This window comes from Macrotis lagotis, chromosome 1, assembly GCF_037893015.1.
Source record: "Macrotis lagotis isolate mMagLag1 chromosome 1, bilby.v1.9.chrom.fasta, whole genome shotgun sequence".
In the NCBI taxonomy this organism is placed as follows: Eukaryota; Metazoa; Chordata; class Mammalia; order Peramelemorphia; family Peramelidae; genus Macrotis; species Macrotis lagotis.
In genome coordinates, this window is record NC_133658.1 from 497,326,811 (window position 1) to 497,353,388 (window position 26,578).

Genomic DNA, 26,578 nt, shown 5'->3' on the forward strand with positions numbered 1-26,578 from the left:
CTCCTTCTTACTCCAGATGCCGATACCCCATTGAGTATATATGCTGTTTCTTCTCCTAGCCACCTCTGATGAGAGCAAAATTTCCCTCATTCCCCCTTGCCTCTCCCCTTCCATATCATTGTAATAGCTCATTGTAATAAAGAAAAATATTATTATATGAAATATCTTGGCCTATTCCCTCTCTCCTTTTTCTTTCTCCCATTACATTTCCCTTTTTGTCTATTGACTCCATTTTTACACCATATTTTATCTTCGAATTCAGCTTTCTCCTGTGCTTCAACTATAAAAGCTCCCTCTACCTGTTCTATTAGCTGAGAAGGTTCATATGAGTATTATCAGTGCCATTTTTCTATGTAGGAATACATGCAGTTCATCATCATTAAATCCCTCATATTTTCCCCCTCTCCTCCAATCTCCATGCTTCACCTGAGTCGTGTATCTGAAGATCAAACCTTCTGTTCAGCTCTGGCCATTCCAAAAGGAACATTTGAAATTGCCCTGGTTCATTGAAAGTCCATCTTTTCCCCTGGAAGAGGACATTCAGCCTTGCTGGGTAGTTGATTCTTGGCTGCATTCTAAGCTCTTTTGCTTTCTGGTATATTATATTCCAAGCCCTATAAGCTTCTAATGTAGTTGCTGCTAAGTCCTGTGTGATCCTGACTGCAGCTCCATAATATTTGAACTGTGTCCTTCTGGCTGCTTGTAATATTTTCTCTTTGACTTGGGAGTTCTGGAACTTGGTTATAATATTCCTAGGGGTTGGTTTTTTGGGATCTCTTTCTTGGGAGGATCGGTGGATTCTCTCCATTTCTATTTTGCTCTCTAGTTCTAGAATATCAGGGCAATTTTCCTGTAGTAGTAATTCTTTGAAAATGATGTCAAGGCTCTTTTGCTGATCATGACTTTCAGGTATTCCAATAATTTTTAAATTATCTTTCCTAAGTCTGTTTTCCATATCAGTTGTTTTTTCAATGAGATATTTCACATTTTCTTCTAATTTTTCATTTTTTTGGTTTTGAAGTATTGATTCCTGATTTCTGGTAAATTCATCGATCTCCCTGAATTCTATTCTTTGTCTGAAGGATTTGTTCTCCTCAGAGAGTTTTCTTATCTCTTTTTTCCATCTGGCCAATTTTGCTTTTTAAAGCATTCTTCTCCTCAATAACTTTTTGAACTGTTTTATCCATTTGACCTAAGCTGGTTTTTAGCATGCTATTTTCTTCAGCCTTTTTTTGGATTTCCTTGACTAAGCTGCTGACTTCATTTTCATGTTTTTCCTGCATCTCTCTCATTTCTTTTCCCAGTTTTTCTTCTAACTCCCTCATTTGATTTTCAAAGTCTTTTTTGAGCTCTGTCATAGCCTCATCCCAGTTTCTGTTTTTCTGGGAGTCTTTAGATTCAGGAGCTTGTGTTTCCTCATCTTCAGACTGAGTATATCCATCCTTCTTGGGATCATAGATAATATATTTCTCAGTGGTGTTACTTTTTTTTCTCTGCTTGCTCATTTTCCCAGCCTAAGCCTGTTTTTGGGGTGCTTCCTGAGCTTTTGGGGCACTTCCACAAGGGTCTTAGTGTGTGAGGCTCTGTCCTCCCTCCTGCTCTGTGAATAACCATATGCGCTCCCATCTGCCATGGGGCTGAAGTGGAGGGGACCCCTGCTGTTCTATGGGGGGGGGCCCTAGACTGCAATCAGGATCTGAATGTGGTCAGAGCCCCAGAGTACTTTTCCAGGGGCAGAGGACAGAGCTCTGCAGTCTCTCTTCACTCCCCTACCTCTGCTCAATGGGCTCATGCCCTGGAGGCTTCTGCTTACCGGCTCTTCCTGCTTCTGTTCCTGGATCTGGGCTACCGAAAGACCACACAGCTAGCTGTGTGCCCTGGGGGCTGGGCTCCATGTGCTGGCTCTGGTAGAGGTCCCCCACTATTCCCCCACTTTCTGCTCGGTGCTCCCCGGGGTGTAGGCTGCTGTGAGCTGTGGCTCCCAGTGCCCTGGGGCTGCCTCCAGGAGGCTGAAGTTCTTTCACTCTGGAGGGCCACCCCTCTGGCAGGCCGCCCCTCCAACCCAGGGAGCAGAGCCTTTCTGTTCTTTTTCAGGTTACCTTGAGTAGGAGAACTGCCTCTCTGGGTCCCTTTGTGGGTTCTGTCTTGAAAGTTTAGTTACAGTCCTTAGCTTATGAGTTTTATCTGAAAGCGCCTGGGACTGATCCTTTCTTGTCGCCATCTTGGCTCTGCCCTGATCCATGTATTTCTTAACCAGCACCAGGCAGGTTTTTTTTTTTTTTTTTTGCAAGACAAATGGGGTTAAGTGTCTTGCCCAAGGCCACACAGCTAGGTAATTATTAAGTGTCTGAGACTGGATTTGAACCCAGGTACTTCTGACTCCAGGGCTGGTGCTTTATCCACTGCACCACCTAGCTGCCTCCAGTACCAGGCAGTTTTGATGACTGCTGCTTTATAGTACAGTTTTAGAACTGGTAGAGCTAGGCCACCTTCCTTTATATTTGTTTTCATCAGTTCCCTTGCTATTCTTGCACTTTTGTTGCCCCAGATGAATTTTGTTACTATTTTTTCTAACTCAGTAAAGTAGTTCTTTGGTAGTTTGATTGGTATAGCACTGAATAAGTAATTTAATTTGGGTAAAATTGTCTTTTTTATTATATTAGCTTGACCTAACCATGAGCCTTTGACATTTTCCCAAATACTTAGATCTGACTTTATTTGGATGAGGAGTGCTTTATAACTGTGTTCATACAGTTTCTGGGTTTGTTTTGGGAGGTAGATTCCCAGGTATTTAATGTTGTCTGTAATTATTTTAATGGAATTTCTCTTTTTATTTCTTGCCCTTGGCTTTGTTGTTCATATATAGAAATGCTGACAATTTATGTGGATTTATTTTAATTACTGCTACTTTGCTGAATTTGTTGTTTCAAGTTTTTTACATGATTTTTCTCAGGTTCTCTAGGTATACCATCATATCATCTGCAAAGAGTGAAAGCTTTTGCTTCCTTATTGCCACTTCTGATTGCTTCAATTTCTCTTCTCTTATTGCTACTACTAGCATTTCCAATACTATATTGAATAGTGATGGTGATAAAGAGCATCCTTGTTTCACCCCTGATTTTATTGGAAATGCTCCAAGTTTATTCCCATTATATGTAATTGTTAAAGGTTTTAGACAGATTCTATTTATTATTTTAAGGAAAATTCCATTTATTACTAAACTTTCTAGTGCTTTTTAAAGGAATGGATATGGTATTTTATCAAAGGCTTTTCCCAGCATCTAATGAGATAATATATGCTCTCTGTTGGTTTTGCTATTGATATGTTTAATTATGTTGAGTGTTTTCCTAATGTTGAACCATCCTTGCCTACCTGGTATAAATCCAACCTGATCATTGTGTATTATCCTAGGATTAACTTGCAGTCTCATTGCTAAAATTTTATTTAACATTTTTGCATCAATATTTATTAGGGAGATTGGTCTATAATTTTCTTTGTTTTGGTTCTTCCTGGTATCATGTTGGTGTCACTAAAGGAGTTTGGCAGGATTCCTTCCTCTCCTATTTTTTTATTTTTATTCATTTTTTATTTATTTTTTAGGTTTTTTTTTTTTTTTTGCAAAGCAAATGGGGTTAAGTGGCTTGCCCAAGGCCACAGAGCTAGGTAATTATTAAGTGTTTGAGACTGGATTTGAACCCAGATACTCCTGACTCCAGGGCCAGTGCTTATCCACTCTGCCACCTAGCCACACCCCCTCTCCCATTTTTAAAAAATAGTTATGTAGAATAGAAATTAATTGCTCCTTAAATATTTGGTAGAATTCATTTGTAAATCCATTTGGACCTGGAAACTTTTTCTTAGGGAGTTTATTGATGATTTCTTCAATTTCTTTTTCTGAAATGGGGTTAAATAATTTATTTCCTCTTCTGTTAATCTGTGCAGTTTGTATTTTTGAACATTCATTTCACCGAAGTTATCCAATTTGTTGAATTCAGCAAAGTAGCTCCAAATTACTCTTTAATTTCCTCCTCATTGGTGATAAGTTCACCCTTTTCATTTTTGATACTGGTAATTTGGTTATCTTCTTTCTTTTTTAAAAATCAGTTTAACAAAAGGTTGTCTGTTTTATTGGCTTCTTCATAAAACCAACTCTTAGTTTTATTTATGAGTTCATTGGTTTTCTTGTTTTCAGTTTTATTCATCTCTCCCTTGATTTTCAGAATTTCAGAATTTAATTGGAGATCTTTAATTTGTTCTTTTTCTAGCTTCTTTAGTTGTATACTCAACTCATAGATCTACTGTTTATCTATTTTATTCATCTAGGCATTTAGAAATATAGTTTCCCCTCAAAACTGCCTTGGCTGCATCCCATAAATTTTGGTATGAAGTCTTGTTATTATCATTTTCTTGGACATGATTATTGATTATTTCTATTATTTGCTGTTTGATCCACCTATTATTTAAGATAGAGTTATTTAATTTCCAATTAGTTCTTGGTTTATCTTTCTCTGACCCTTTGTTGCATGTGTGTATTTATTATTTCTGCCTTTCTATATTTGATTATAAGTTTTTTGTGCCCTAGTCCTAAGGTGCCATGTACTACTGAGAAAAAGGTATATTCTTTTCTATCCCCATTAAGTTTCTCCAGAGGTCTAGCATATCTGTTTTCTAAGATTTCATTCATCTTCTTAACTTCTTGTTTATTTTGTTGTTAGATTTATCTAGTTCTGAGAGAGGGAGATTGAGGACCTCCATTATTAAAGTTTTGCTGTCTATGTCTCCTTGTAATTCAGTCAGCTTTTTCTATAGGAATCTTGATGCTATGCCACTAGGTGCATACATATTTAGTAATGATATAATTTCATTACCAATGATGCCTTTTAAGAAGATGTAGTTTCCTTCCTTATCTGTTTATTGAGATTGATTTTTGCTTTTACTTTGTCTGAGATTATGATCGCTACCCCAGATTTTTTTTTTCCTTCTGAGGCATGATGTATTTTGCTCCAATCTTTTACTTTTACCATATGTGTATCTCTCTGCTTCAAGTGTGTTTCTTGTAAACAACAAATCGTAGGATTCTGTTTTTTAATCCATTCTGCTATCCGCTTCTGTTTTATGGGACTGCTCATCCCATTCACAATTACATTTAATATTAATAATTCTGCATTTTCCTCCATGCTATCTTTCTCCATTTTTATTTATCTCTTTCCTTTTCTCCTATTCCTTCTCACCAAATTTTTACTACCTTTCTCCTTTGATTTTTCTCTTAAAAATTTAACTTTCAGTTTATTTTCACTTACACCTTTTCTTCTATTTTATCAGTCCCTTCTTCCCTTATCTTTCCTGTTCCTAGTCCCCCTCTTCCCTGGGGATTAAGTTAGATTTTTAAACCCAAGTGGGAACGTATTTTATTCCCTTACTGGACTAAATGTATTGAATAGAATTTACTCAGCATTCACATTCTCCCTTGTTTCCCTCTAAATTATAGATCTTTGTTCCTCTTCCCTTGGTGTTATTTATTGCTCTAATATTATTAATCAGGTATCATCAATCACAGATTGTTTACTTGATTGCTTGATAAACAGCATGGACTCAAATTGCATCAAATTACAATTATAATCATTTTTTACCTTAAGCCCCTTTTCAAGTATCTTTTAAGTACACACACACTTCCTCACAAGTCAAAGTATTATCCAAAGTCATATCATTTCTTAAACTATTTGTGACCCTCTTCTCAGGCCAATTTTCTTTCACACTTTGCCTTTCCCCCTTCCCATCCAGGGTACTTAACATCTTGTTAAGTGAAGCAAGGTCTTTTCTCTCTCCTACTTCCCCCCACCCCCACCTAAGGTACTTAACCCCTTGTTAAGTAAAGCACAAGTTAAGTCAAAACCTGATCTAATTAAACTGTAAGAATTTTTTTAGGTTTTTGCAAGGCAAATGGGGTGAAGTGGCTTGCCCAAGGCCACACAGCTAGGTAATTATTAAATGTCTGAGATCTGATTTGAACCCAGGTACTCCTGACTCCAAGGCCAGTGCTTTATCCACTACTGTAAGCATCTTAAAGATCTCTAAGTATTGGGAAAGGCTCTGGAGGTCTCATCTGAGCACCTTAAAAATGACTGTAAGTTACAGAGAGGCTGACTAAGGTCCTCACAGTTTATGATGCCCTTGCTAGAAAAGGTGCTAAGCACCATGTGATTAAAGTGAGTCAAAGAATAATGAGAAATTTAAGTTTACAGTTAACAGCCTTGCTTTTCTTCAGGGCTTTTTTGTCTCAAACATAGTGATGTGATCTTGGACCTCTACAAATGGAGAGATAAGATCCAATTATACTCATGTCCTTTAGATTCATTTTCTTCAATTATATTTTACCTTCTAATTTTCCTTAGAGAAATAAAGTTCTAAAGAATTAGAAGTGTTATATCTTCTCTTTTAGGGTTGTATACAATTTGATATTTTTGACTAACATTTTTTTGTTGCTTTTTTTCTTCCCTTTTTCATTTACCCTTTTTTTTTTTTTTAAAAAAAAATGGAACTCTTGCCTTGTGTATTTGACAATTGAATTCTCTTTTCAGTTCTGGTCTTTGTGTCAGGAAATTCTCAAAGTCCTCTATTTTGTTAAACATCCATCTTTTTCCCCTGACAGTGTTCCCTGACAATTCCTTTAATTTTGCAGGTTAGTATATTCTGGGTTGTAGTCCAAAGTCTTTTGCTCTCTAAAGTATGCTATTCTAGTTCTGATCCTTCAGCTTTGAGGCTCATAGGTCTTGTGTAAGTCTGATTGTGTTTCCTTCATATTTGATTTTTTTTCTTTTTTGCTGTTTGCAATATTCTCTCTTTTATTTGAGAGTTCTGGAATTTGGCTATTACAAGCCTTGGAATTTTTATCCTGGAGTTTCTTTCTGGAGGGGTTCTATGAATTCTTTCAATGATTATATGGTTATCTTGTTCTAGTAGATTTGGGCAGTTTTCCCTAAAGATATGTTTTCCAGGTTCTTTGGTTGGTCCAGGCTTTCTGGTAGTCTGATAATTTGTAGATTGTCTTTCTTAAATCTCTTTTTGCAGGTCATTTGTTTTCCCTAAAGGTACTTTACATTTTCTTCAATTTTTTTCAGCCTTTTAATTTTGATTGATGAAATATTGTAGCCTTGTAGATTCATTGGTTTCTATTTGTTCAATTCTAACTTTTAGGGTTTTATTTTCTTCAATTAGCTTCTGTGTTTCCTTTTCCATTTGGCTATTTTTACTTTTAACAGAGTTGATTTCTCTGGTCAATTTTTCATAATTTTCTTGCATAACTTTTATCTTTTTCCATTTTTCTTCTTCCTCTCTTCTTTGTTTTTTTTTAGGTTTTTTTTTTTGCAAGGCAAATGGGGTTAAGTGGCTTGCCCAAAGCCACACAGCTAAGTAATTATTAAGTGTCTGAGACTGGATTTGAACCCAGGTACTCCTGACTCTAGGGCCAGTGCTTTATCCACTGCACCACCTAGCTGCCCCTCACTGTGCCACCTAGCTGTCTCCCACTGCGCCACCTAGCTGCCCCTCTGCTTTGTTTTTTAAATTCTTTTTTAAGCTCTTCGATGAGCTTTTATATTTGAGTCCAATTTGTAGACTGTTTTGATACCTTCCCTTATTCCTTTTTGAGTTGACCAAGATAGAGAAATATTAGCTTCTGGTCTGATAAGGATAGATTTCTCTTTCAGTTGACTTCCTGATAAGGTATTGCAAGGGAGAAAATTAAGTTCTTAAAGGACATTGATTTTATAGATTGACTCTATGAAACTTCCTCACACTCCAAATAGCCTGCATTTCTATGATCTGTCTGCCTTGGTGACAATTTGATCCTTCTTATGGGTGAAGTCTCATCAGAAGGACCTTAGGTTTTAGTTATATATCTTTATAATTTGAATTAACTGGTGAAATTTGATCAGGAGAAATGTAGCTTTGGCAAAGATTTTAGTTAATGAAACTAAATACTCTGGGAATGAGAGAAGTAATCATAGAGTCCATCATCTGTCTATTAGGTACGCAAAATACAATGACATCCTTTCATAGAGGAACCTTAGAATGTTACTCCTAAAACATGGGATAGATAAGAAAGCAATCGATAATTTACTCTCCCTCATGGTTTCAAATTATGGCAGGTAGAGTCTGAAAGAGTCTTCCCAAGCATTATTAATATACATCATTATAACAACATAATGTTTGACCAAGCCAGAACAGGTGGTGATAGAATAGGTTCAGAGTCAGATAATGACCCATATGAAGAGCAAGAAGTGCAAAATCAATGCTATGTAAGTGATATTTTGCCTCATTTATGGATTAATCCATCCAGTATGAGAAGGTATACACTTATTAGTCTAATAATATTCCCTTAAGGAATGGAGGTTTTGACTAAAGTTTGGGATCCACACCTGCAGTGATAATCAGACCAAGGTTGGGTAAGCAGTCAATTTTTAGGACACTTCTTCTAGACCCTTCCTTATATCAGGAGGAAAGCCATGTGATCCTTAAAAGGGATGCTCAGCCACCCATGGGGCTTCTGAATCCCTCTGCTACTTTCAGTGGGGAAATGACTTTATGATTTGGGTTCCATCTGCTGTGTCATCACTTGCCTTTTGCCACAGGACTCTGAGATAGGAATGGTAAATAGTATGGGTGATGTCTTTTTATTCTTGTGTAAATTACATTTAAATGAGGCCTTGTTGTATAAAATCATCAGCCTCACCCCCTCTTCCAAAGTCATCATGATCTAAAGGTAAGTCAGAGTCAAGACAACTGGTGATGGTTCTAGATGCAGTGGATGATCTTAGTGTCTTTGATGTTCAATCAAGCTCTAAGTGCTTTATAAGCTTGCTTCAGCTGCCTCCATGGCCATTGGAATGAAGTGTTCTGATCTCCCCATTTCATTAATGGAAGATTTTACATACTTGGATAGACAGCCCCTCCCCACCATCAACTCACCAATGAGTTTGAGACCCTTCAGTTCAACCTGCTTCAACCCACCTGCTTGAAGTGGTTTACCAGGGTGTGGTTGCTGTGTATGTTACAGCTTCTTGGAGCCACAGGTAAGAGTTAGGTGGCTTAGGTAGACATCAAAGGTGGAAAGGAGCCCTGAAAAGGGCCCAGTCACCATCATATCACACCAGAAGTATAAGTCTTTCATGAACCTCCTCACTCCTCAGGGTATGTTTCAAGTATTCAGATATTACTACAGAAATCCAAACTACTATGAAATGGCTATGCTGTTAGAATACCAAATGTACACTTGCCAAAAAGACTATTTTATGGAGAACTCACATGGGACAAGTGCTCATAAGGGGTCAGAAGAAACGATATTGGGGCACCCCCAAAGGTCTCTCTTAAGAACTTTAGAATTGATTTAAAGTATGGGAAACATTGGCACAGGACTGCCTGGCATGGCATTTCCTCATCAGAGAGCTTGCTGTCTTCAATAAGCAGGGCAGAATTGAAGCAGTTCAAAGAGAATGAGATATGTGTAAGTTTAGAGTAATGATCCTAGGTGTTCCCAAGAGCTATTTGTGCCCAACCTATGTTGGAGCATTCTGATCTTGTATTGGTCTGATCAGCTACAATTGGACACACTATAATTTGTTTCTAACATAGTGAGTCATTTTGGTCTTTTTTAATAACAAAGAACAAGAACCAAGCTAGGAATGGGGGTCCTGGTAGATTATCCCAGGGGAATAAGCTCTAATATTTGTGGATCACAAGAGAGAAATCCTTGAGGGATGGGACAAAGAATAGCTTTATCTAAACTAATTCCTGGGTCAGATCAAGTGTACTGCAGCCCGGAGAGTATAGGATTGGACAATCAAAGGCTCTCCTCTTGGGATCAGGACTAATGGGAGGAATTTTGCTGATATTTTGCAGAGTTTTTGTGGGGCACATCGTCATTAATGAGAGGCATCATGTGTTAAATAAAAATATGGGAATGCTTTTAGCAATGAAGTATTTCCAGTAGATGGGCCATTGGCATTTTTGACTTGTTCTTATGTATTTTGCCATATTTAACCAAAACACAAAGGAGAGTTTCTCCATAGCTAGCTTATGAGGACAGTTTGGAGTAAAGTTTGAAACTTAGAAGCAGTTACATTAATCTGTTAGACTAACTCAGGAAATGTTATTGTCAGAGTCTAACTCATCAGTAATTTAGAAATCCACAGATATCCTAAAACCCTCAGATTCTTAGAGTTTAAATGTATTTCATTTTACTCAGCAAAACCCTTCCTTCCCTGCTCCCACTCCCATAGAATGGATGATAAGCTGGAATTTAAGGAGTTGGTTTTAGTAATCATCTTCATCATCATCATTATCCTTTGTAGTAATAGTAGAAAGCAGTAGTAGTAGTAGTAGTAGTAGTAGTAGTAGTAGTAGTAGTAGTAGTAGTAGTAGTATGTTGAATCCAAAGAGAGAGACAGAGACCAAAATTTGATAAGTTTTGGAGATTTACTACCAGATTATGTGGAGTTATATTTTCCCTCAAGTCACATATCCTTGAGTGTCCAGAGAACATGGTTTTCATAGTATTTTGAGTTTTGTGAACAAGCAGGATACAGAAACAGAGACAGCAGTTAGATATATATTTTTTCTTATCAGACTACTACAAATATATGCAAACATATGGTTTAGTATAGATAGGGGGCTAGACAAGGATGGAAGAGGGTCAGGGTCTTGTTTTATGTCTTAACAGGTTTCTCGAGACAGGGAGTCACATATTCACGGGCTTCCCGGAGTTGAATTTACTATTGTATGGTTCTAACTGTATCTGGGGAAGGGGAGGCAATCCTGGGAGGAAGCAGGAATTTTACAGATACAGCAAGATGGTTGGTTAACAAGGGTGCTTTGTGAATCTCAAACAAATTTATGGCATATCCATGATCCCAGAGTTAAACATTTGGGTCCTGTCAGATTATTCTCAGACCCAAAGGCACCTAGCCAAGTTTATATTTCTGAGGAGTTTCTCAGGGTCCAGAAAGGTGTCAAGGACCCCTTCTATACAGGGATTACACAAATCTTAATATTGTACTTCAGTAGTAGTAGTAGTAGTAGTAGTAGTAGTAGTAGTAGTAGTAGTAGTAGTAGTAGCAGCAGCAGCAGCAGTAGTAAAGTAGTAGTTGAAGGAACATGAATTTTGGAGCAAGTGGCATAGATTTGGTTCTACTACTTAGTATCTGTGTGAATTTTTGGCAAATAATTTACCCTAATTGGGCTTGTTTTTCAATCTGTAAAGTTAGGGGGCCCAGAATGTTTTTTGGCCCAAGTCTTTTTCATTACTTGATTCCTGACCAGGAGAAGAGACAACTTTTTCCTAGTAGTTTAAATAAAAGAAAAAAGTAACAAGATAATAACTTGAGGGAACAAAAGAGTTAGGATTTAGTTTATTTTTGTTTTTATTTGTTCAAAGGATGGGGGAGAATGGGGAGGTCATGGGAAGTAAGGAGATAATTCATAATGGATTGATGATTAGTTGGCAAGTTCCTGGAGGATCATAGAATTAAGGACACAAATAGAGGGGCTGGTCTTATAAGAAGGGCTCCCTTTTTGTCTGAAAGTAAAAGAGAAAATGCTAAATGATATACAAGGAGGTTTTATATTGTTGCTTAGAGAAGAAGGATGTGGCCTTTATTTTTTCATTATGACTGATGACTTCTATTTTTTTTCAGTGAAGTTGGAGGTACATAAAAGAGGGCAATATCTTCCTCCCTCTTTTCAAGTTAGGATATTTTTTTCCCTTAGAGGTACCAAGGCAATCCTTGGGACTATTTTGACTCAAGGATAAAACATGAATCCAGGCTGTGGATATCACTTCCTGTATACCCTAGAACAAAGCAACTAGGAGGAACTGCAAGGAACTCTGATATTTGGCTGGTGGATTATGTTGGACTACCCAGCCAAGGGAACTTTGCTCAGTTGAATCAACTATCTTCAATGCTTGTTCTTTTTGAATATCCCTTTCTTCCTATAGTAAGTAAATCTTTTTTTATTATCTCTTGAATGTATTTTTTTTTTGGTATCTCATTTGGTTTGAATATTGAACTTAAATGACGCAAAAGGCGCAGCATAGAACTGATGGGGAAGGAATGATTAAAAGATGTTAGGAGATAATCATAATCTTTCAATTGTGAACATTGTTCTCATTTTTCATTTTGATTATAGATGCTGATGCATTAGCTGCACAGATCCTTTCTTTACTTCCATTAAAGTTTTTCCCAATTATTGTCATTGGAATTATTGCGCTAATCATAGCAGTGGCCATTGGACTGGGGAGTGAGTATAATTTATTTTTAATAGGTCTTAAACTAATTATTAAAATGTTGAAATGTTCATGAGCTTCCTCTTTAGATTAGTGTTTTGCTACTACTAATTACTGAAGCAAAAGTCCTGGTTGGTAAGGTCAATCTTCTGTTTCTAAATCAGTGTGAACAAAAAACCAGGGTTACGTCACTAAGGAAATTGAAACAGTGAGAAACATTCATAGGGAGATATTGTAACTGAATAGTGTAAGGTGTGTCAATATTGGCTGGAGTATCCACACACACAAAGACCTCCATTCATTTATTTATCAAGCATTTCTGCTATTTGAAAAACAAGTTGGAGGCAATTTTAGTGAAAATTCATTGTTTCAAAAATCTGTCAAAAGAAAAAATGTTTGCTTAGCAATTGGATTTACTGAAATAAAGATTTAATATGTCAGTGGACTTTCTGGAGTCCATTTGCAATTTCAGAATAAAAAAGGAAAAAAAGAAAGAATAGAATTAAAAAGTACATAGTACTTAGAGCTCCCTCACTAAACTTGCTCAGTCATTCAGTACTTTTAAGTGCTGGAATTTCCCCTTCTCAGATTAATCATTCAGATTAGTTTCTACTCTGACAGAAAAAGACATATCTTTCCTGGTTAAGAATTAGATGTTGAAAGGGAATAGAAAAGATAGAATAGCAAAAAAGAATATAGTTTTTTTTTTTTATAAATTTTACTATTAACTTAAACAGGGTTGGACAAAAATTTTCTTATTTAAAAAACCTTTTTTTAAAAATTTATTTAAGGCAATGGGGTTAAGTGACTTGCCCAAGGTCACAAAGCTAGGCAATTATTATTTAGTGTCTGAGGCTGGCTTTGAATTCAGGCACTCCAGACTCCTGGGCCACTGCTCTATCCACTGCACCACCTAGCTGCCCCTCCTATTGTTTTAATTGTATTTTGAGCACACAAGTTTGTTTTCCTTGGACTTAAAACTGTAATGTTGTTAACATTCTTTTTTTTTTAAATCCAATTTCCTTTAGTACACTTCAATTGCTCTGGGAAATACAGGTGCAGATCATCTTTTCAGTGCATTGAACTGACAGCAAGATGTGATGGTGTATACAACTGTAAAGATGGAGAGGATGAATACAGATGTGGTAATTTGATTTATTCTAATTTATTATTGATAGTGGTATAAGTGAGAGGAAATTCAGTTATTCTTCCTTATCTGTAAAAAGGTTATAATCATGTTTTGGGAAAAATAAGTTAATTAACAGATATTAAGTGCCTATTCTCTGAGACCCTGTGCTAGGCTATGTGAATATGTGAAAAAGTAAGCTTTTTTCTTTGTCTACAGAAATTTTAGTTGTGGAGTATATATATACATACACATGTATATACACACATCTATATGTAATGTGTATTTGTATGTGTGTATATACACATATATGCACATGAGTAATACAGAAAAATGCTATAAACAGAAAAATGTCACAGGAGTTCAGATTTGAACAGGGATTTAAACAACTGGATAATAATAATGAAAAGAATTAAACAATGGAATAATTTCAATTAACTTGATAAATCAAAAGTATAATTTAATTATAATATTGTATAATAAAATCTTGTACATTCATCCTAAAGTTATATGTCAGCTAACCTTATTTTTCTTCATATATTTCTATCAGTTCGAGTAAGTGGCCATAATGCTGTTCTTCAGGTATTTGTTGCTGCTGCGTGGAGAACTATGTGTTCAGATGACTGGAAAGGTCAATATGGACTAATAGCCTGTGAGCAATTAGGTTTCTCAAGGTAAATGAAAAAAACAAACAAACCACCTCAGTCTGCATGTTGTTGCTTGTTTTGAAGAGTTAACTGCAACAGATCAAAATTTTGAAATCTATACTATATGGAAATAATATAAAGTCTTAAAAAAGTTACAGTTTTGGCATGAACATCAACATAAACACAAACATTTTCTTACTTTCTTTTTGGCTATGTCTACATGAGACCAGAGATAGCTAGGTGGCACAATGGATAGAACACCAGCTTTGGAGTCAGAAAGAGTTTAAAATTCTACTTCACTTAGTAGCTGGGTGACTCTGACCAAATCACTTAACTCTCATTTTCCTATAAAAATGAGTATTAGAGGGAAGAAGCAAAACTACTTCAGTATCTGCAAGAAAAAAAAAAAACACAAACCAAACCCAAATGTAGATACAGAGCAGGACAGAACTGAAACAACTGAACAACAACATGAAAACAAAGAACTTTTAAAAAAAATTATTTTTAAAAAAGTAGTCATTCTGATCTGTTATTTAGCATCATGTAAATAAGCTATTTTGAATGAATCTTTCATTTAATTATTTAGGTTATTATGTTTAAATGGTTGCATCAAATAAATGTCCTTATTTCAGTTTCCTGTTCCTTTTTCAGTACTACTTTTTACCACTTTCATGTCTTTTTGAATTCAATCTCTCCAAGTATTCTATGTCTCTAAGATTATAGAACTCTCCAACATGGAAATTAAATAAAACTTTGAAATAAACATTCCCCACTTAAGCCAGCTGTTTCTCTGATCTAATAACAACTTTTTTTTTGTTGGGTTGATAGCTCCAGGTTTGGAACTAGGGAATGCTAGCTTTCTTTTCACTCATCAAAACTGTCCTGTGCCTCATTGTATTAGGGGCTTGCTGATCTGATTATGTTAGGATCATAGATTCCTACTTGGAATGTATGGTGGGTGGGTCCACCCTGTGAGGGATAAGAATCCACTTAAAAAAAATATAGAGACTCCTCTGAGCAAAAAGGAAAGTTTATTTTGGCAAAGTTTATTTCTACCCAGCAACAAAGAGAAGAATAAAAGGTTTTCATAAAATATTACCTCACCATCCAGATGACGAGGGTATCAGAAGAAGATTTCTAATGACCTTCTGTTAATGTCTGAGTATGCAAGGTCTTCTAAGGGATTCTACTAGCACTTATCAAATAAGAAAGGATAGGCTACTATTCTCACAGTCCATTATCAAATAGGTGGCTAACTAAGACTGCAAGGTCTCTTCTCTGGAAGTATTCCACTATTTCCCTCCTTAACAGAATCAATATAAGGTCTCTCTGGAAATGGTCCACTGTTTCACTCCCTAGCAGAATTGAGAGGGTGTCTGACTGGGAATTCAAGGCCTCTCTCACTTTTCTAAGAATAGTCTAAGGGTAATAGTCTGTCTTTGTTTTAATGATTTTTAACTCTGAGAGGACTTCACTAAGAATATTAACTCTTGGGGCGGCTAGGTGGCGCAGTGGATAGAGTACCTGGGTTTAAATCCAACCTCAGACACTTAATAATTACCTAGCCGTGTGGCCTTGGGCAAGCCACTTAACCCCATTGCCTTGAAAAAAAAATCTAAAAAGAAAAAAAAAGAATATTAACTCTTAAGAGGGAATATTCCACTCAACCCCAATCCCTGGGGCAAATATTTTACTAAATCTACTGGTTCTACCTAAAAAAATTATGGCAGCAGAAATATGAAATGATTGAGAAAATAAAGGTTTGATTATTCAAGCATATAGATAATTAAAAAATGCTTGGTAATTATTCAGTAAACTGGACTAGACCTTCTTATTTTAGGCCTGGGCCCTTAAAAACCTAAAAAATTTGAAGGAGACAATAAACAGGTACAAATTTACTGAATTCAGAAAAAAGATGTGTTCTATTTCCCTCATGTCTATATAATCAAAAGAACATGTAAACAATAATTGATTGATCAGGATAGGGTCAATTTTTTGTTAAGAATTATGGGTTGCTTGAGATGCATAATTCTGAGAAAACTCTTTTCATCAATTTTCAGATCTGACTGGTTTCTGATCAGAATAACCTAAAATCCTTATTTAAAGATCTCTAAGCAGCAGACTGAGGCAGTCCAGTTTCCAAGTAGAGATAGTTTCGAACAATACGATAATTTTGTGCTATTATCACAATTGAATACATTTCTCTCACAAGACAGAATTTTAACTAGACCATAATTAATTAGAAAGGGAACTGAACTAGCTCCAGAATTGAGTCACATGATAGAGTTAGTGTGGTTCACTCAATTTCTACAATTAACCACTTACTGTCCCAGTCCCATCAATTCCCTCAATTGGACCTCAAAAGTTCAAAGAAGTTAAAAATGGCTTCTTCAGGGGAGCTAGGTGGTGTAGTGAATAGAGCATGGGCCCTGGAGTCAGGAGAACCTGAGTTCAAATAGGGTCTCAAACACCTTATAATCACCTAGCTGTGTGGCCTTGGGCAAGTCACTTAACCCCACTGCCTTGCAAAAACCTAAAAAAAAAACTTCTTCAAAGTTATAGGAAATAAGGAACCAGTTTGAATCCTGTGATTCATTCTATACCACCCTATCTCAATTTAAGTGTGGACCTCTAGTCAAGAATTAGGATATTCAAGTAGATTTAGATGCATCATCTAGTAAATAAATATCCAAGGTAGTTGCTACTGTTAATGGCTTCACATATGAAATTTTCTGTAATTCCCTGAATGGAAGGAATTGAAACCTGTAGCCACATCACAGCCTGTAGTCTACGCACAGTTTTCACTGTCAGTACTGTTATAACTCTGGATATCAAAAGGTTTTCAGGAAAAATAAGATTTTTTTTTTGCATTTTTTTTTGCAAGGCAATGGGGTTAAGTGGCTTGCCCAAGGCCACACAGCTAGGTAATTATGAAGTGTCTGAGGTCGGATATGAACTCAGGTCCTCCTGACTCCAGGGTTGGTGCTCTATCCACTGTGCCACCTAGTTGCCCGGAAAAATAAATTTTTAAAAAATATTTTGAATCCTTTGAGAATATAACATTGCTTATATCTTAATTTATCACATATCCAGTATAATACATTGTGGATTTGAAAGTCCTTCTTGTCAATAGGCATTTTAGGCCACTTTGGATACTTATTTCCACATGCCTCAGTTTGACACTGGATTTCTCTTGAAAGACTTTATAAGTTGTAGTTATAGTAGAGCAACATGACCTATGCCACATTTCCTCATATTTTAGTAAACATATTATAATTATTATATTCATTTCCCTTGGGAATTCTTTATTTTATTTAATATATTTTTAATATCAATATTTACCATCATTATGGTGAAATTGTGGGAGTACAGGAATAACAGTTTTCCAGCATGGGAAAGAGCATACAAATAAATGAGATTTAAGATCTTTTTTTAGCATTTAATCCAAATTTAAACAATAATTATTTTTTATATAACTTACATTTTCCCTTATATTACCTCTTTATTTCCCAAAGAGCCATCATCATAATAAAGAATAATTGAAAATAGGCCTTTTAAAATATCTCTTTCTTTTTATTTCATGAATTTCTTTCCCTCCCCTGCTCCCTATCTCATAAAGAATCAATTCATGCAGCAAAATATTTTTTAAAAGAAAAAAAGAGAAAGAAGGGAAAAATCAATACTTCAAAAAATCTGAAACTATATACAAAAACAGTAGACATAGAGGTAGTTTTTCATATCTATTTTTGGAACACTGCTCATTTCTTGCAATTTTGTGGCATTCAGTTTTATTACATTATGTTGGTTGTTTTTTCTCATTTATATCTTTTGGGCATGTTTTTTTTCTTTTCCTCTTCTAACTTTACTCAGTATCAATCCATGCACTTTTCTCATACTCTTCTGTATTCTTCATATTCACAGTTCTTACAGCACAGAAACATTCCCACAAATTCATGTACCATAATTTGTTCAACCATCATTCAGTCAAAATACAAAAGTGCTGCTATAAATACTTTGGTGTATAAAGAATCTTTCTCTTTATCAGTGACATCCTTGGAATATATACTTAGGCTAAATCAAAGACTAGGATTATTATATATATATATATATATATGTATATATATTTTATACATTTTAAAAATTTATGTAATTACAAATTGCTTTTTAAAATAATTATTCCTGGCTTTCCACAACTCCTTCAATATTTACAGTTTCCATCTTTTGTCATCTTTGCCAATGTGCAATGATTTTTTTGGTTATTTTAGTTTATTTTGATTTAAATTTATGTTATTAATAGTGATTTAGGACATTTTAAGATGTTGTTGTAAGTAGTTTGTAATTCTTTTGAGAACTGTTTATTTGTATCCTTTGAACATTTATTTATGGGGAAATTGCTTTTGGTGATAGATAGATAGATAGATAGATAGATAGATAGATAGATCTCTAGGTTATTTGAATATCCTTAATATCAAATAAGATTTGTTAATAGAGATATTTGAGAAAATGTTTTTCCCATTTGAGATCTTTTCTACTTAACCTAGTAGGACTGATTTTGTTTCAAGAAATTAAAATCATGTATCTTGTCTTTTGTAATTGTTTCTCTCCCTTGTTGGGTTAAGAACACAACTCCTACCTATGACCCTATGACATTGAGAGATCTATGATCTACTTTTTTTTTTTTTTAGGATTTTGCAAGGCAAATTGGGGTTAAGTGGCCTGCCCAAGGCCACACAGCTAGATAATTATTAAGTGTCTGAGGCCGGATTTGAACCCAGGTACTCTTGACTCCAGGGCCAGTGCTCTATCCACTGTGTCACATAGCCACCCCAATATGATCTACTTCTTTACTCATTTTTAATTTATAATCTTTAATATTCAGGTCAAATATCTATTTTTAAGTTATTGTGGAGTATAATATAAAAAGTTGATCAGACTGAGTTCTAATTCTTCTAGTAATGTTTTATCAAATAGAGAACTCATTCCTAAGTAATCATGTTTTCAGTTTTATTAAACACTGAGTTACTGGGTTCTGTTATGAAACCTTTGTATATTCTATTCTATGTATCTATTTCTTTTTTTAAAAAGTAATACCAAATTGGCTTTTATGATTACTATTTTTTAAAAAAATTTAGTATCTAGAAGTGTTTTGGTTCATTCATTGCTGCCATTTGTCATTATTTCCCTTGATATTCCAGATTATTTTCTCGAAACGAATTTTATTATTTTCCTGAGTTGTATAAATTTGATAATTTGGCTGGCAAAGAAGCAAAGCTACAAATCAATCTTGATATTATTATCATTTTTATTGTACTGGCATTAGCCATTGGATATTCCTCCTACAATTTTAGTGTTCTTAATTTCTTTAAGGAGCAGTTTGTAATTGTTTTAATAGACTGACCCACAAATATTTTATGCATTTTGTAATCATTTGGAAAAGGATTTCCTCTTTTATTATTGTTTCTTGAGTTTCATTGTCATATAAAAAAGCTTAATTTGGGGGATTTTTCAAAGTTTACAACTTTACTGAAGTTATTACTTATCTCATTTGTCTGCTGATTCCCTTGCTATTAGAATAAATATCAAATCATCAGTATGTAGATATTAGTCATGGTTTCTCTTTTCCTATATTTATACCTTTATTTTTTCTTTTATTGCTATTACTGTCAGTTTAGGATGACATCAAATAATAGTGGGGAAAATTTGTATCATTGCTTTATTATTATATATATTGGAAAAGTTTAGCATTTCCTCATTGAACATGAGTAATGCTTATAATTTTTTTTATAATTTTCAATAGACAATTTTTATTTTATTAAAAATGTCTTTCTATGCCCGTATGCTTATATTTTTAAATTTTTTTTATTTTTTGCAAGGCAAATGAGGTTAAGTGACTTGCCCAAGGCCACACAACTGGGTAATTATTAAGTGACTGAGGCTGGATTTGAACTCAGGTACTCTTGACTCCAGGGCTGGTGCTCTATCCACTGCACCACCTAGCTGCTCTTTATGCTTATATTTTGAAGTATTTTTTAGCATAAATAAGAATTTTACTTTGACATAGGTTTTATAAAAAATACTTTAAAAAATCAATTAAGATAATCATATTGTTTGAGATTTTTAAAAATTCTATTTGTTTTCATTTTTAAAGATCTAGATTTATTTTATATTATTACAATAATTTTGTTATAAGAGTAAACATACTCCCCCCCCCCCCAAGAAGATGAGAAACCTCAAGAATAATGAGAGAGAGAGGAAAAAAATGTACTTCAGTCTGTGTTCAGATTCCAATGCTCCATCTCTGGGGTGAGTTGCTTGCTTTATCATAAGTCCACCAGAGAAGTTGCTTAAATATTTTTCCCACAGTTGCTATTCCTCCTCATTCTCATTTATTCTACTCTCTCTCTCCTTTCATCCTGGTCCTGTCCAAAAGTATGCTGTATCTTTGTACCATCTCCCACGTTCTTCCCTTTCTTCTATCACCCATTACCCCCTTCCCTCCCCCCATTCCCCCTTATCTCATCCCTTTCTTCTCATTTTTCTAGAGGGTAAGACAGATTTCTATACCCTATTAAGTGTGTATGTTATTTCCTCTCTGAGCCATTTCTAATGAGAATGAAGGCTTGCTTATTCCCCCCTTGCCTTCCCCCATTCCAATCCATTGAACAAGCTTTTTCTTGACTCTTATGTGAAATTTCTTAGCTTCTTCATCTCCTTTCCCGTCCTCCAAGTACTTTCCTTTATCATTGACTCCATTTTTTACTATATTATACCACTATATTCCTCTCCTTCCTGTGCCCTGTCTATATATGCTCCTTCTAACAGCTCTTATAAATGAGAAAGTTTATATGAGTTATCAGTATCTTCTTCCCATGCAGGAATACGAACAGTTCAATATCATCAAGTTCCTCATAGTTAGTCCCTCTCTTCCACTCCCTCTATGGTTCACCAGAGTCCTGTACTTGGAGATGAAATTTTCTGTTTAGCTCTGGTTGTCTCAATATGAAAGTTGAAAGGCCATCTTTGCCCCTGAAAGAGGATGTTCAGTTTTGCTGAGTAGTTGATTCTTGGTTGTAAACCAAGATTTTTTGCCTTCTGGAGTATCTTATTCCAATCCCCATGAGCCCTTAATGTGGATGCTGCCAGATCCTGTGTAATCCTGACTATGGAGCCTCAGTAATTGAATTGTTTGTTTCTGGAAGCTTTTAGAATTTTCTCTTTTATTTGGGAGTTTTGGAATTTGGCAATAATATTCCTGGAAGTTTTTCTTTTGGGATCTCTTTCAGGAGGTGACTGGTGAATTCGCTCAATTTCTATTTTACCCTCAGCTTCTAGGATCTCAGGGCAATTTTGCTGTATTAATCCTTGAAAAAAATATAGTCTAGGCTCTTTTCCTGGTCATGACTTTCAGGGAGCCCAATAATATTCAAATTATCTCTTCTGGATCTGTTTTTGAGGCCAGTTATTTTTCCAATGAGATATTTCACATTTTCTTCTAATTTTGGGCTTTTTTGGAAGAGTTTTATTTCATACTGATTTCTTGCAAAGTCATCAGCTCCCTTTAGTTCCATTCTGCAATTGAAAGAGTTATTTTCTTCAGAGAGCTTTTATATCTTCTTTTCTATCTGGCCAATTCTGCTTTTTAAGGCATTCTTCTCCTCATTTGCTTTTTTTTTTTGTTTTGCTTTTTCCATTAGGCCTAAACTGGTTTTTAACAAATTATTTTCTTCAGTAGTTTTTTGTATCTTTCACCAAGCTTTTAATTTGGTTTTTGTGATTTTTCTGTATCGCTCTTATTTCTCCTCCCAATTTTTCTTTCACCTCCCTTAATTGCTTTTCAAAGTCTTTTTTGAGCTCACCCTTAGTCTGAACCCATTTTCTATTTCTCTTGGAGGTTTTGGATATGGAAGCTTCTATTTTGTCATCATCTGAGTATGTATTTTGATCTTCCATGAAACTAAAGTAATTCTTTATGGTCAGTTTCTTCTTTTTCTGTTTACTCATTTCCTCAGCCCAAGACTAATTTACAGCACTTCCAAGGATTTGGGGTTTTTTTGGGACACCCCACTGGGACCTTTATTCCTTGCCTGTGTTTTGATATGTAGATGGACAGCACTCCCATTTGCCCTGGAGTTGTAAGGAGGGGTCATGCTTGGCTATTTTAGTATGGAAGTCCAAACTGCAACCTGCATCTGAGTGTGGGTAAACAGCAGAGTCCTGCCCCAGGGAGAGCAGAGAAATTTCTGCCTTCTCCCCTGACCCCCTTAATGTCTGTGGGCTGTGCTCTGGACGTACAGGCTGGGTTCCCCTGATTCTTGCTGCAGGTTCTGCTGCCAGAGCTCCCTCACTCCACACTCATTCTGGTGTAGCAGAATTCTCTCCCCATCCCTTCAAGCTGTTTCTGTGCTGTGCTGCAACTGAGGCTATTTCCAACTCCCAGTCCTGGTGAGACACACCTTTCCCTCAGAACTTCTAAGTTATCTTGGACTGAGAAAATGTATCACTCAGTCTTTCTGTGGGTTCTACCGCTCTAAATTTTGGTTAGAGTCATAATTTGACAGCTTTTGGAGTTTTGGGGAGAAGGAGTTCCCAGGAAATGCTACTTTCATGTTGTGCCATCTTGGCTCCACCCTCTCTGGTTTGGGATTATTTTTTTTTTAGGTTTTTGCAAGGCAAATGGGGTTAAGTGGCTTGCCCAAGGCCACATGGCTAGGTAATTATTAAGAGTCTGAAACTGGATTTGTACCCAGGTACTCTTGACTCCAGGGCTGATGCTTTATCCACTGCACCACCTAGCCACCCTTTCTGGTTTGGGATATTAAAAAAATTAATTAAATTGTAAATTGTTGAACAATCTTTGCATCTCTAGCATGAATACAACTTGGTTGACTCACATCATTTCAATAATAATTAAAGATTTGCTAATTGCTTTTCATTTGTTTTGTTCATTTGCTACTATCTCAACTCTGGGACAAAGGTATTATTGTTTCGACAGTTTTGCAGATGAAGAAGCTAAGGGATTTAAAGACTAAGTGGCTAGCTCAGCATTACACAACTACCAAGTGTTTGAGACAGGATTTAGACTTAAGTCTCCCTGATTCTATATCCTAAATTCTATTCATTATGCTATCTAGTTTTAATAATTTCTTGAATTAATTGCTTTTTAACTTTTGATAGATTTTATTTAAGCTTTTTGAATCCACATTCACTAATTTAGTACATAATCCTCCTTTGCCTTCTTTGAGTAGGGTTTCTCATTTTCTGATAGCTAACAGCAGCTAGTTGGTGCAGGGGATATGTTGGTTTTGCAGTCAGTAGAAATTGAGGTTGAATTCTCATACTAATTTTGTATCTTTGAGCAAGTCACTTAGCTTCTTCAGACTTTTTTTTTTAGTTTTTGCAAGGCAATAGGGTTAAATGACTCGCCCAAGGCCACACAGCTAGGTAATTATTAAATGTCTGAGGCCGGATTTGAACTTAGGTCTTCCTGACTCCAGGGCCCATGCTCTATCCACTTTGCCACCTAGCTCTCCCAGAGTTATTCTTTAAAAGTAATCAATGTGGGGTGGCTGGTAGTGAGTGGAAAGAGCACCGGCCCTGGAGTCAGGAAGACCTGAGTTTAAATCTGGCCTCAGACACTTAATAATTACCAGCTGTGTGGCCTTGGGCGAGTCACTTAACCCCATTTTTCTTGCAAATTCCTAAAAAAAAAGTAATCAATGTATAAATTAAATTGGATGGCTACTTATTTTCCTTTACCACAAAATAAATATTTAAAGAATGTGTTGACATATAAGGTATGAAACAAAGTTACAAATTCTGTTATATAATCCCTTTGAAAACATCAATAAGTAAACATGATGCACTTTTTTATAAAAGTATTGTTTGAGCAATACATTCATGACAGAGGAGCAAAAGAAATTTCAAAATTGTGTTCAATTTGAGTAGATTAACTATCAAATTTATTTTTATAAAAATGATATACCTTGTACATTGGGAAGAAAGTATATATATCATACAATTTCCTTTTTTTAATTCCTTAACATATTGTAATATTGGTTTATGTACATAATAAGTTCATCATAAAAAAGGGGAATTAAAAAAAATCTTATCAATTTCCTTTTTTATCCAGACATTGAACTAGAAAATTCTGTTTTCTCTTTTTTTATATTGAGTTGTTATTCTTATCTTTCTTTTTCTAAGTATAATTCACTATACCATACCTTCCCTGCCAACCCTGACCTCTGAATGTAAAAGTGAGCCCTTCTGTGTAAAAGGAAATAATGGAAAGAGGATCATTGAGGAATTTTTAAACCAAGAGGCTGGGAATAGAAGGAATTTTGAAAGAAATTATTTTCAATCTGTTCTTTGATTTGTTTGGGATTAAATTACTTAATCTCCAGTTAAATTTGAATAATTTTTTCAACTATCTTTTAATTGTAATAATTTTTACATATTTTACCAGTAAAGGATATATTACTATTTTTCTCTGTTTATGAAGTTTTTTTGTCCTAACACATGGTTAAGGGTTTTTTGTTTATTTTTTTAGGTTGCCCTGTCAGTCTGTGACTCATTTAAATTATTTACAATTTCTGCTCAGTAATTGCCAGAAATCTGTCATTTCCAGTTTTTCTAAACTTCATTTTGGGTTAATTTCTTCCTTATTTATTTTTGTTATATTGTCTGTGTCTAAAAGAGACCCATCAAGGCTTCTAAATATTATAATTTTTCTGTCTATTGCTGCTTACAAATCAGTTTCTTTTGGTTTTCAGTTGTTTCCTTAGTGGTTATGCCATACCACTGTATTCATATTAAGTAGGGATATGAATAGGAACTGCATTTGTGATTTCATTGGTATAGGGGACTTCCAGGAGAGGAATCTCTACAAGTTCAGGTTGGTAACTTCTCTTCAGCTTTTAGAGCAGAGGTTCTTCACTCAGGGTAAATGAACTTATTTTAAAAATACATATTTTGATAATTCTTTTCAATATAATAGATTTCCACTTTGTAATGCTATCTTTTATTTTATGAATTTAAAAATATTATTCCAAGAAAGTTCTATAGGTTTCACCAAATTGTTAAAGGAGTTCATGAAACAAAAGTTTTAAGAATTTGAGTCTTGGAGGTTTGCCCAGATCCCTGAAAGGCTAAGCAACATATTTAGGGTTACAGAACCAGGATGTACCAGAGGGAAGACTTTATTCTAGATTTCTTTGATACTGTTTAATTATCCCTATTATTTGTAAACATAATAATATTTCCCTGTTTATCTTTTTAAACTGTATCTATTTTTGCCATTACAATTTATGAGACTAATATTTCTACCTTGAGTTTTTAACTTTCATTTTGCCTGAATTCAGATCACTTCTACTTGAGCCCTCATTTTAACCCTAGGTAGACATTTGTAAGGATCATTTTAATCCAAAATTAATAGCTTGCACTTTCCTTCATCCTTATAGAACTGACTTATAAAAGATGATAATAATAGTAAAAAAAACCCAACAGAAACTTTGATAGTGTTCTAATGAATGGAGGTGAAATTCATTTGAGTTATACAAATAAATGGAATAGTAATGATAATGGTTTACATTTCTCATTTGTTTGCAGTTATATAAGTTCTCGCACCATGAGGGTAGAAGCAGTTGAAGAGGAGTTTCAAGAAGACTTTGTTTCCATCAATCATCTTATACCAGAAAATAAGGTGACTTCTTTACATCATGCAGTATATGTAAGGTATGTTCATAATTTCCTTGATGCATATAGTTGCTCCACCAAAACCTGTTGAAATTTCTCCAAGCCTCAACAAATAACCTTCATGACTTGACTTACTGAATATCTTTCTACACCCACCTCCAAATATCTCATTGAAATCTGTACCTCGTAAAGTGACATTCTAATGACAGACATTCCTTTCCAGCTTAATTGAATTTATCAAAGCTTATGATAATTTTCTAGTCTCAGGATAATGAGGAGTTGGACATTATCATAATTATTCAATTATTATCATATTATTATTATCATAATTATTCAATTGTAAACATATTTCCCTGTTTATCTTTTTAAACTGTGTCTATTTTTACCATTACAATTTATGAGACTAATGTTTATACCTTGTGTTTTTAACTTTCATTTTGCCTGATGTCAGATCACTTTTACTTGAGCCTTCATTTTAACCCTAGGTAGATATTTGTGAGGATCATAATTATTCAATAAATAATAAAATTCTAAGAAACAAAGAAATCCAAAGAAATTTAGATTTCAATTTTGAGAATATTGAAAATATTCACAAAACCACAATTCACCTGATTTAATTCATTACCTTCAGATTTTCCCAGCTGTTCATTTATTACTGAAAGAGGCAGGAGTTCACATTAAGGGCTAGCTGTTTAGCTAAAGTGTAGATGGCATTACTAAAGCTGGGTCATTCCTCATCAATTCCCTGAAATTATTTCATTTTGTTTCATAACTTATAACAAAAAACAATCCTCATTGCTCTTCTTTCTAAGAATGAATAAAAAGTTCAGGGAT

General features: G+C 35.0%; 1 protein-coding gene across 1 annotated transcript in view; it reads left to right on the forward strand.

The window, feature by feature from the left end:
• TMPRSS3 (transmembrane serine protease 3) overlaps nt 1–26,578 on the forward strand; it is an 89,348-nt gene that overhangs the window by 26,712 nt on the left and 36,058 nt on the right. Inside the window, exons 3-6 of the mRNA XM_074210328.1 lie at nt 12,184–12,294; nt 13,309–13,425; nt 13,957–14,080; nt 25,658–25,783. Of these exons, the coding sequence (XP_074066429.1) occupies nt 12,184–12,294; nt 13,309–13,425; nt 13,957–14,080; nt 25,658–25,783 (478 nt within the window). The remainder of the gene's footprint in view (nt 1–12,183; nt 12,295–13,308; nt 13,426–13,956; nt 14,081–25,657; nt 25,784–26,578) is intronic.